The sequence below is a fragment of the Rhamphochromis sp. 'chilingali' genome, assembly GCF_963969265.1.
Source record: "Rhamphochromis sp. 'chilingali' genome assembly, chromosome: 2".
In the NCBI taxonomy this organism is placed as follows: domain Eukaryota; kingdom Metazoa; phylum Chordata; class Actinopteri; order Cichliformes; family Cichlidae; genus Rhamphochromis; species Rhamphochromis sp. 'chilingali'.
This window is the reverse complement of record NC_137930.1, coordinates 3,876,632-3,887,845: the sequence shown is the minus strand read 5'-3', so window position 1 is coordinate 3,887,845 and position 11,214 is coordinate 3,876,632. Positions and strand designations below refer to the sequence as shown.

General features: G+C 39.5%; 2 protein-coding genes across 5 annotated transcripts; both read right to left on the bottom strand.

Moving 5' to 3' along the window:
* Nucleotides 1-1,005: 1,005 nt before the first annotated feature.
* Nucleotides 1,006-7,922, bottom strand: LOC308391488 (troponin I, fast skeletal muscle-like). 3 transcript variants are annotated; one of them, XM_080874082.1, is made up of 7 exons: nucleotides 5,734-7,922; nucleotides 4,537-4,569; nucleotides 3,584-3,623; nucleotides 3,371-3,499; nucleotides 2,831-2,920; nucleotides 2,014-2,187; nucleotides 1,006-1,143 (listed from the first exon to the last, which is right to left on the bottom strand). In XM_080874082.1, exons 2-7 carry the CDS (start codon nucleotides 4,542-4,544, stop codon nucleotides 1,069-1,071), a joined length of 516 nt encoding a protein of 171 aa, XP_080730208.1. In that variant the 5' UTR covers nucleotides 4,545-4,569; nucleotides 5,734-7,922; the 3' UTR covers nucleotides 1,006-1,068. The 3 variants fall into 3 exon arrangements, with proteins under 3 accessions (XP_080730208.1, XP_080730209.1, XP_080730207.1); XM_080874083.1 differs by having other exon boundaries at nucleotides 7,621-7,922; XM_080874081.1 differs by having other exon boundaries at nucleotides 4,537-7,922.
* Nucleotides 7,923-8,067: 145 nt separating this feature from the next.
* On the bottom strand, nucleotides 8,068-11,066 carry LOC308391486 (troponin I, fast skeletal muscle-like). Of its 2 annotated transcripts, none has more exons than XM_080874075.1 (7): nucleotides 11,008-11,066; nucleotides 9,221-9,253; nucleotides 9,050-9,089; nucleotides 8,795-8,923; nucleotides 8,620-8,709; nucleotides 8,332-8,505; nucleotides 8,068-8,249 (listed from the first exon to the last, which is right to left on the bottom strand). In XM_080874075.1, exons 2-7 carry the CDS (start codon nucleotides 9,226-9,228, stop codon nucleotides 8,172-8,174), a joined length of 519 nt encoding a protein of 172 aa, XP_080730201.1. In that variant the 5' UTR covers nucleotides 9,229-9,253; nucleotides 11,008-11,066; the 3' UTR covers nucleotides 8,068-8,171. The 2 variants fall into 2 exon arrangements, with proteins under 2 accessions (XP_080730201.1, XP_080730200.1); XM_080874074.1 differs by having other exon boundaries at nucleotides 11,004-11,064.
* Between the last annotated feature and the right edge of the window lie 148 nt (nucleotides 11,067-11,214).

Genomic DNA, 11,214 nt, shown 5'->3' with positions numbered 1-11,214 from the left:
ACAAAGTTCTCCCTTTGACCAAATAAGCACCGCCCACCTGCTGATCAAAGCTTTTGTTTGAGATTCACAGCCACTCAGAAGAAAGTTCCTAAAATGAGGGGCTACACCAAGCCCAGCTTAATTTAAAGAAGGATTATTTTGAGCCACAAATTACACAAAGCTACGCTAACATAGTTTAAAAATAAAAACATGGAAATGCTTCCAACATGTGAACATTTCTGCAACATGATTTTTTTACTTGCAACAGGGTAAGATGAACTTACTTTAATAATCTCAATAGTCTAAAGTTTAAACTGTTTGGAATCAGATGTTTTTTCTTTACATGTAGAAACTGTTTGAAAACTAGAAAGACGAGATGGTTGAATCGTTGCTTCTTTGTGTGGAAAATATCTAAAAAGGATTTTTTTTTGCTTGCTCTCTGAAAACATGATGTTTTGGGTTCAACAGCAAAAACTGCTTGAACTTTTGTAAATGTTATTGTGCATTTAGAAATGTAATTACTTTTTTAAAAGAAGTATCATTTATATAGGTTTCATTGTTTGCTCTCTTAACTATCAGTTTTATAGTTTTTATGCTGCAGACTGGAAAAGTCATGTCGGAGAATCTCTTCTCTCAGCTGAAAATGAGTTTTCCTCTTTCAGAACGAGCTCAGGTCCTCTAAATGTTTTTTTTTCTAATAAATTTGTCAAAAATCGAATTTCTTTAAGGTGTCAGTGTGAAAATGTTAAGGAATCAATTTGAAGGGCATTAAACTGTTACTAAGTGGATACAAGTAGCAACAAATTAATCCTTATTTCAAAACTTTTATTGCTAACGATTCCATGAAAAGCTGTACATTTTGAACTGACGTTTCTCTGCCAGATGTTTCAACTGCAGACGAAGTTAAATTCACTTTGTTTTGGTTCAGGGGTGACAGCGTGACAAAAAACAGCCAAAAAATCATCAAGAAACTGTCTGAACTTTTGTCCCTGAGGGTCCAGACGAGACCCAGAGACACCTTCAGTCACTCAGACCTCAGTCTTAAACGCCCCCGCCGACCTCCACCATCTCCGCCGATCCAGGCGGCTTTTAGGAGCTCTCGAACATCTTCTTCCTGTCGGCTTTGTCCTCGATGTTTTTACGCCAGTCGCCAACGTCTGCAGGCTGGAAAGAATGAGGAGAACTCGTCAACACCTCAAACTGAGACCAAACATTTTATATTTTTTATATTTTATGCTTGAACCTATAACGTTTAACCTCCTTGGTTGAAGTAACTGACAAAAAGCAAAATATGTTCAAACAATAAAAACTAAACTGATCTGGAAACTAAATGAAACTAAACTGACTTCAAAATAAAATTAAAAAACAAACAAAATAAATAAATAAAACTAATTAGAAAATCCAAAACTATAATAACAGAGCCATAACCATTTACACTTGTGCCTGAGGCTTGCCTGACTCAATGCAGTCTTCTCCCAAATGATAGCTGTGCATAGATGAAAACATGTGCAACAAATAAAAATGAAAATAAATAAATGTAGTTTAAGAGAAACACTAACTTGTACAATATTTGAATGTTTAGGCCTCTATGTTTTAATTTTCCTCTCTATAACGGTTCGCATGTCATGCCTAACTTCACTGCTGATGATCATTTTTTATGTGCATTGTAAAACTGTCGTTTTATTTATTTATTTCATTTTGTGTAGCAGAAATCTGATTTACAGTTTTAGAGAAGAGAGAGAAATCATTTAAATTTAGAGAATAATTAAATTATTTTATTCAAATAATGAGATCACTCGAGATCCACTGTATCGAGCTGCTGGGCCAAACGTGACGCGTGATAATGACGGAGAGAAGCTCTGCAAACCTGCTGAATCAGCGTTCACCTCAGATTAGTTCCTAACACGTGGCTACGCTCTGTTTCTTTCGATGAATTCGGTCCAGTGAGTTAAACTGAATCCTGAAGTTGTTGCAGTAGGACACAGTGATGATGAAACAAGCCGATTTCCTTGCTGTGAAAGCCTCGTGTCTCACCTCCTCTTTCACCTCCTTCTTGACCTGCTTCAGGTTGGCCCTCAGGTCCATGGTCACCTTGTGTTTGGAGCCCAGCAGAGCCTGCAGCATGGCGTCTGCAGACATGCGCACTTTCTTCAGGGCAGGCTTCTTCACACCGGCCAGCTCAATCACCTTCAGCTTCAGATCCTCAATCTGGAGGTCGAGAATCGTTCGTTAAAAGCTGGAAAAGCAGCCAGTCAGATCCGCAGGTACTCCGGCTTCCTCCCACACTCCAAAGACATCCAGGTTTCTAAGCTGCTGTGAACCGTTCACGTGAGTGTGAATGGTTGTGTGTCTCTCTGTGATGGCCTGCCAACCTGTCCTGGTTGTAACTATCACCTATGAAAACTGGGACAGACGTCTGCCCCCTACAGTCCTGAACTGATTTAGCAGCTAGGAATATAAAAACCATTTTAAACACATGAAACATGTTCCAGCAGCACACAGTTAACTGAGTTTCAGACTTTTATGAAAATCAAAAATGCCCTCATATCAAACCTACGCCTCCTTTTTCCTTCCAGCTCTTTCATACTTATCCAGCTGCCTCTCAACATGCATTATAATAGTTCCAATTCATACTTTTTGATTAAAAAAGACCTGCTGACTGTCGACACAGTCGTCACTCAGTAGTGTTAGAGCCTCTGATTCTGATATTTAGCACTGAAATCTACACCTACCCAGTCGAGAACGATCAAAGGAACTAGATCTGGAAATAAAGCATGCACACACGATGACATTAAGATTAAAAACATCTAAAAGTAAAGTGAGTTTTCCATAATCTCGCTCAAACTCTCACCTCTTTGTCGGCTTTCTGCACTTTGATCTCGGTGTCGTATCTCGACTCGTCGATCTTGTCAATGGCGGCGTGGAGCTTCTTGCAGGCGTCCTTTTAAAGTGCAGAACGAACGCTTTTCATTAGCAGTCAGCATGGATGTTCACTTTGGAGGTATTTATCTGAATTCCTCTATTTTATATATATTTCATGTTTATTTCTCTTTTACCTCATAGATGTGGTTTCTAGCTAAAACATGAATTTGTAAGAAATAAATGGTTGGCATCAGTACATTGCATTAAAATACTTTTATTTTGAAAATTATGAATTTCAGCTAAATGTAAAATAAGGTCACATAACTGCTTAGAAAATATTCATAGCTTTTTAATCACGGACATGTAATGGAATGTAAGATTTAACCAGCTCATAACACAAATGTTTCACCTTCCTCTGATGTCCTAAACTCAACTTTTTGCAACCTGCTCCACTACAATGAGGAAAACGCCCCGATGTTTTCTTGTGGTCATAAGAAAGTGTAAGCATATGACACAGTTTCGTTCTAACCGTAAGGGCAGCCAGGTCTCCGCTGAGGTCAGAAGGTGGGCAGTTCTCAGCCAAGTAGGCCTCCTTCGCTGCTGCGATGTCTGTCTTCTCCTGCTCGAGCCAGCTGGCGGCGATGTGCAGCATCAAACTCTGCAGGAAGACGAAAACATGCAAAGTGAAGAGAGAGCCTCCAAAAATTCAAAGGTTTTAGAAAACAAAAGGTTTAAGCCTCACCTTCAGATGATGCCTGCGGCTGGACGTCATTTTCTTTCCCCTGTGAGACAGAGATTAGAAAATTACCTTCAGAGCTGAAATGACCGACTGTAATTTTTCTGCATTTTGGTAATTCAGTTCCTTATTTTACGCAACACCTTTCTATGTCTACAAAATCTGCTTCTGCGCGAAGCTATAGATGTCATGGATCGCTGACCCAGGGTTGGGGGTTTGTTTTGAGTTTTCTTTAGCTTTTAATTGTGATCATCTTTGTCACATTATTCGGTGCTGGTTTCAGTTCCAAGTGCGAGCAGCTGACCTAGAGTTTGTCTTAGAGCTGTTTGTGTTCTGGTTTCACATGTTCTGGTGGTACTGCAGCATTTCTTGGTTTCAGACTGGTTTATTTGTCCCTCGTTTTTTCCGCTTCGCTTGTGTTTCTGTGTCAAGCTCATATGTCTTTGTCCAGGTCTCACTGTTAGGTAGTTCCTGTTTTATTTTGATAGTCCCTTGTCCTGTGTGTGTCATGTTCAGTTGGCTTGTTCCCTCGTTATCCTCTGTGTGTATTTATTGTCTCAGTCGTCCCTTCCCTTTTGTCATGTTCTCCCTTAAGCTGTGTGCCTCGTGTGTTTCGTGGCTAATTTCTGAGGTTCTGCAATAAAGCTGCTTTTGGAGTTTACATTTTGTCTGTGGAGTTCTGTGTTTTGGTCCTAAACCCGTCTGCCACACAGCAAACCTGACAATACAAATCCACCTGTCAGCACCTCTCACTCCCACTGATAAGTGCTTCATGTGCAATCATCTTAAAGAAGGTGAACCAGAAGCAGGAGTAAGAAAAGAAGAAGAAGATGGGGGAGAGACAAAAGGAGGTAAAGAAGAAGAGGAAGGAGAAGGAGGAAAAACACAGAAGAAGGCTTGGAAAAAAGGTGGAAGGCAAGCAAATAAGGAGAAAATGAAAAAAGTAAAATTGTACTCACTCAGTCATTTTGGCTGTTTGTGATCTTCACACCCTGCAGAGACAGAAAACACTCGTTAGTCAAATGCGAGGAGTGAAAAGTAACAGAACCTTGACTCTGCCTGACTCACAGCTCAGCTGGACACACCTGTTATTGATTGGGTGCCCTTTGACCTCCAGCGAGAAACACGATGCGCTTTACTATCATGGAAAATCACACTGCCACAAACCAGCTAATTTTGGACAGGAGGGGTCAGGCACCCAGGAGCGCTCGACAGTTGTCCCCTCTGAAGACATTTCTGCCTGGAATTTAAGTTGTTGGAGCGAGCCAACGATCTGAGCACTAAATGTCACCGGCAGATGAACCGAGTGTGGCAGCGAGTGCACAGTGAGAGCAGCTAACAGATTTCAACATCCTGCAGCCATGCCAGGCACCAAAGTGTGTGCCCAGGTCACCATCTGGAGAATGAGGCTTTTTTAAAAATAAAGTCTGCATCCATCATCAAAATACAAATCCTCACTTTCACAGCCCAACCTAAAAGACACAAACTGAGTCCTGTGAGCTAAGAGTCACTAATTTAGCTCAAAGATGCATAGAAAGACTCAAATCATTTAGGACTGATTATAGAAAAACACACATTCCTTAAACTTGGTCAGCAGAACGTGCAGGAAACGACTCTTCTTCACCTCTAAATAAAACCATTTTCTCAATTTTTTTCATGATGGTATGATCTATATGATCTATCTGGATTTGATGTGATCTCTAAATGATTTGAGGAATGGCAGGTCTATAATATCCAAAAACTCCAACCAACTCTGTGTGCAGATTTAAGCTAAAGTGGTAAAACAAACGCATCTTCGAACATTGCTTCAAGCCTCAAATCTTGACAGTTTCGTCAACAGCGTGCAAGCTGCAAAGCAAACATCAATAAAAGCTCTGCAACACCAAAATCCACATTTAACCCGTCTGCATGTCCAGTATCGTCCGCTGTCTGAATAGCCATCGTAAGTGTCAGCTCCAGCTAACTGCTCCTTCTCTCTCTCTCTAAACACAACATCAGAGGTCAGAGGTCACAGCTGCAGCAACATCTTTAAAAACAAAAAAATTAGTCCTTCGTGCTTAAAAAGCCTCTCCAGAATGCCCGGACCCCCCACCTCTTGAGCAGCCCTCCCTGTATTGTTCCCTGACAGTGAGTGAAGCTATAGGAGAAATTCTCACCTACTAAGCAAGACGAGGAAGAAGAACAGGGAGGGAGACACAGCTAAGTCTCAAACAGTAAAGATTAAACAGAGTATATAGGCTATAAAGTGCTGGCTCAGCAGGAAAGCCAGCCCTTTTTATGGTAGCAGAGCTACTTCAGACCAATGGGTCATCAGGCTCCAGAAATACCACGAGGAACCTCATAAATTTCTACTGGAGGAAGTCGCCTCCCTGGATGAGAGGCTGGACGGGAGGCTGGACAGACGCTATCAGGTTCCCACCCGCAGAGGCCAGCGGAGGGACGAAGCAATTGTCACACAACAGTCAAACGGAGTGGCTGACGTAATTCAATCTCACTGATTCCCACTGAGCTCTGAGAACAGCATTTGAAGCTGTTAGACACAATCAAGTTCAGCTGTCGTTAAAATGAGGCTTCAGCACCAAGTTACTCTTCACGCACATGACATCACTGATGTCCTGTCCAGGGTTAAGGTTAAGGGTTAAGTGTAGGGGTGAGGGGGAGAGGGAGGGTGAATTAAATTCACCCCTTTTTAAAATGTTAATGCCGAAATGAAAGTACAACTGTATGTCAAAGGTAACATCCTGTAATTTCAGCAAATGTCCCTATAAACTGTGGGATTGTTGCAACAAAAAGAACCATCACCCTCGATGGGCCACCGGTGACGTGGTGAACGTTAAGAGGCTAAACACAAAATCAAACCATAAAAACTGACAGCCAGTACAACTTAAAATCAGCTCTTTGAGCAAAGGGGGCCGTGGATTTTGTTCCACACCCTTGGTAGAGTCAGTGTGCCAAATACAGAGCAATCAAAAACAGAAAAACTACAACAAAACTAAATCTGACAAAATGGCATCAAACAAAGTCTGACTTAAGAAGACAGTTTAATACTGATGAGTTTTATGTACTTGAAGCCATAATGCTGATGGTCATTTTGAAATTTGGACATATATTTTGTAAAATTTTTAAAAAGTCATAAATAAAAATCTAATATTTAAATGAAACAAATTAACGTGTAAATGTAAGTTAAAATGTATAAATGAAGCAAAACAACTAATTTGGCATCATTTTGGCTTTTTCCTCTTTGCTTACAGACGGAAATCGAAAGAAAATTTCCTTCCTTCAGTTTTTGGTGGATTACATTACAAATAAAAAAAAGAATTATATAAGCCATATTATTATCCTAACAGTGAAATAATGTTTGATGGTTTGATATTTATGTTTACCACATATAGATGCAACACCAGTATAATACTGATGTACTACACTGTGCTACTACCTATAATAAGCACATTAATAAGCACTAATATTTCAATACGAATGTACTAAATGTTCGATTTTGTTTTGACTATCCAAATATTAGTATTTGAGGGTTTTTTTAAAATGCACATTAAGTTTGAAATTCATCACACCAGGTCGCTGCCTATGAGAGGGAATCAGGAAAGTGAAAGTAAGACAGGGAATGTAACTTGACCAATCATCGTTTTGTTTCTGGTCTTTATGTTCTGTTTCTATCACTGAATGCATTAACGATGACTTATTGTTATTATTGTTGATTTATTGTTAATAGAAGCTGAAAACAGTCTGATTGACTGCATTCTTCCTTAGAACTTTAAATCAAAAGAGAAACACTTGAAAGTTTAGAAAAAATCAATTTCTGATGTTTAACACAACCGTTGTTAGCTGTTCCCCTCTCAGCCATGACATTCACAAATGGAAAGATATCTAAACATCTAAACATACCCGATAAACTATGTTGAGAAATCCCTACTTAATTTATACGAGTTATTTAACATAAAAACTGTGAATATTGTAAGGAATGAAGACAAATTGAATGCAGTGATTAAACAAAGAGTGATGAAGGTCAAAAGAGTAACAGCACTCACCATTTGTAGAACTCTGTGTGGCTGCAGCTTTATTGGTGATCAAATATGATTTGATTACAAACAATTGATCAATAACTTCCAGGTATGACGGAAAAAAAGTTGAGTCTTGAGTCAGATAGCTGAGTCTTCTAGGACTCAAACTAAAAAGAGAAGATGTAAAAGAAGAAAACGGAGCCAGCAAATAAAGGACGAAAGGGCTCTCTACTGACATCTGGTGGTTCAACATCAGCACAACACATCTCAGTTTCTAACTGCCTATTTGGAAATGTAAGTTATGTTAAAGTCATCTTACACCTGGAAAGAAGCTTCTCCTGCTTTAGATTTCTGATTGAACCTGATTGAACTCTGGAGTAAGTGAATATACAACAGCCCGTATAAATTAGCCCAACTTAAATTAGCCGTTAAAATAAAAAAAGACCGCCTTGAAAAAAGTGCAGCTTCACAGCATTGCCTTATTCCAAAAAGAACATTTAATTGCACATCAGAGGCAACAGTGAAGAAGAGCTGTAACATCCCAGAATGAGCAAAACAAAAGTTGGATGAGAAAGTCTTTAAGAGGTCTCAAACATCTTCTTCCTGTCAGCCTTGTCCTCAATGTTCTTGCGCCAGTCGCCCACCACCTCAGCAGACTGCAGGACACAAACACAGCCCACCATCAGCAACAGTTAACTGTTTTTAGCTCTCTTAAACAATCAGCCTGCAAACACTCACCTCCTCCTTCACCTCCTTCTTGACCTGCTTCAGGTTGGCCCTGAGGTCCATGTTTACCGTGTGTTTGGAGCCCAGAAGAGCTTTAAGCATGGCGTCGGCACTCATACGCACTTTCTTCAAGGCTGGTTTCTTCACTCCGGCCAGCTCGATGACCTTCATCTTCAGTTCAGTGATCTGAAGTCAAAAGGAGAAGCTCAAAGGCTGAACAGAGCAGATAAACACAGACCCACGCAGTATACTACAGCACACAATCTGCTAAAAGGAGGACAGATGCACACAATCCTCCACCTCTTTGTCGGCCTTTTCCACTTTGACCTGGGTGTCGTATCTCTCCTCATCAATCTTATCAATGGCCTGATGCAGCTTTTTGCAGAAGTCCTGTCGAGAATTAAAAGAAAAAAAACAGATGCAGTTGTTGTCATATAAACAGCCCATCATGTAAGAGTGAGGTTGACGTTCTTACCATCAGAGCTGCCTGGTCTCTGCTCAGGTCGAGGGCGGCACAGTTCTCTGCAAGGTAAGCTTCTTTGGTGACGATGATTTCAGCAGCTTCCTGCTCGAGCAAGTTGGCAGCGATTTGCAGCATTAAACTCTGAAAGAGGACGACAAAGAGATTCCACATTATTACTGCTGTGTGTTGTACTGTTGTTCTTGATGCTGCTTCATTTACTTTTGGGGCCACGTAGATGCAGCGCTGATAATCTTAACAGAGTCTCACCTTGAGATGATGCCTGCGGCTTGACGTCATCTTCTTTCCCCTTTAATTCATAAAGACGCGACATATTTAAAACAACATTCGAGTATTCTGATGTAAACTCTTCACAAAATGATGAATGTGATATCCTGATTGGCTCTTTCAAAGTGTTTTACACAGAATAAACATACTCACTCAGACATTGTGGCTTCCTTCAGGTTTCTGACTCTGGTAATAATCCGAAAAAATGAAGAAGAAAATGAAAGCAAAGATTTGAGACAATGTAAGTAACAAAAGATTACATTCAGTAAATTCAATTAATTTATTACCTCCACCAAAGAGGTCATGTGTTAACCATGGGCAACTGAAACGTGTGGTGTGTACCATAATATATAAAAATCTTAAATGTCACACCACATATGACCTCTAAACTCTTCTTCAAGGTCAATATACTGATCTGAAGATCAACGTGATAATAATCCAATATAGAGCTGTTTAAAACTACGTTTCCTGCTGCCTTTGTTTGTACTGACAGCATTAGGAATATAAGGAAATATGGGAATTCGAAATCTATTCCAATTATAGTTTGAATCCAAATATCACGTCACCTCTGACCTCATCTTTGCACACACATCTCGTCTTTATTTTTACTGCACTACAAACTCCATAAAGTAGATTTAAAAAGAATAAAGAGAACAAAATGAATGTGAACGAAAAACAACACTATTCCCAAAAAAGTAAACTGCCCAGAGAGTGAGCTGAGGTTTGGGTGCCTGTCAGTTACCAAAGATGGTTTTACAGGCTGAATCGTGGGATGTTTTTTCACAGGACTCTGTTATCTGGATAATGACATACAAGCCACGCTTTTATAAATTTAGATTTGCTATTAAAATGCAACTTGGTGTAGAAATATGTGTTAAAATCAATAAGTACATCACAAATACTCTTAAAGTTCAGTTTTGTTCTGCTCTTTTTTTGATGTCTCCCTCTGGAAACTTCCCCCGACAGCCTCCACAGGAGGTTTGTGCATTTTTGGTCATTTAAGAATAGAAACTTCAGGGTGAATCTTGTGCCAGCTGGGCCACTGCTAATCCTGGCTCAGTGTCAAAGGTCAACCATCACATGTCGGAGAGTAATGCAATCCAAGGGGACGACATTGAGATGTGAAAATTATCAAACTGTTAAAAAAATGATTTAATTTATATTTTCTGTCATTTGATCCCAGCTGATTAACTTTAGGACAACACCTGAATCAGACTGCTGCAGGCTTTTACACGTGTAGTTCATTCACTTTCACATTTTACTAATTATTTTACTGGCAGAGACAATCGCTCATTATCTCGGTGCAGCGACATTTTCTCTTTCCTTTTGCCTTTCAGGAGAGCTCAGGTGGATGTGCTGGAACCATCTGATTTTTCAGTTCTTTGACCCTGCAGGCTGATAACTGTTTGAGTCGATTTATTTACAGATTCTAATGCAGTTGAATAAAACTATATGTGCATTAATCACGAGTTTTAATACCATGTTAATAATTTAAAAAAATAAGAAGGAGCTTAATTGTGATGTTCAGTGTGAAAACGAGATAGAAATGTCATTTAACCAGTTTGGAAAACTCATTTTTGAAACAATAAATCAGTTTCTTGTTTATTTATAAATATGGAAATCTAGTTTGTTTTTTTAATCTTACAGTAGTTTTATGTAGATTTTATAGTTTTATGCACATAATGTAAGGGAGCAAGATGGTAAAACCATAATATATAAACAGGAAACATCCAAAAAATATGAAAACTTTACTCAGTTATGATTGAAAAATTCAGTAATTCTGCACATAATAATTTTCTTATTGAATACATTCATTCAAGATTTATATATTGAAGGTTTTTTTAACCTGTTGAGATTAATCTGCACCAGACTCACTAAATTGTATTTCCTGTGAGGATCAGCTTCACTTTAAGCATTAAGTAAAAGAGTTTCTCACCTACAAAGTGATGAGGAGGAGGCCGGCAGAGACTGGCTGAAGGGCTGGGACGCAGTGAGGGAGTCACTGATTAAAAAGCTAACTCTGTGGGGTATATATGGGCTTGGACGGGGGTTTGGTTTCAACTTTTATGGCCATGAGAAGCCCTGAGACCGACCAGGCCAATCAGCTCCTGAAATGCCTTCATCCTTTGACCAGTCACCTCATAAAT

Bases quoted from the DNA above. Each gene is read 5' to 3' on its own strand.
- LOC308391486 (XM_080874075.1), bottom strand. The intron at 8,710-8,794 runs GTAAGAACGTCA...AATTCTCGACAG, and splicing joins GAGACCAGGCAGCTCTGATG to GACTTCTGCAAAAAGCTGCA. The intron at 8,250-8,331 runs GTGAGTGTTTGC...TGTGTCCTGCAG, and splicing joins AGAAGGAGGTGAAGGAGGAG to TCTGCTGAGGTGGTGGGCGA.
- LOC308391488 (XM_080874081.1), bottom strand. The intron at 2,921-3,370 runs GTTAGAACGAAA...GCACTTTAAAAG, and splicing joins GAGACCTGGCTGCCCTTACG to GACGCCTGCAAGAAGCTCCA. The intron at 1,144-2,013 runs GTGAGACACGAG...CATTCTTTCCAG, and splicing joins AGAAGGAGGTGAAAGAGGAG to CCTGCAGACGTTGGCGACTG.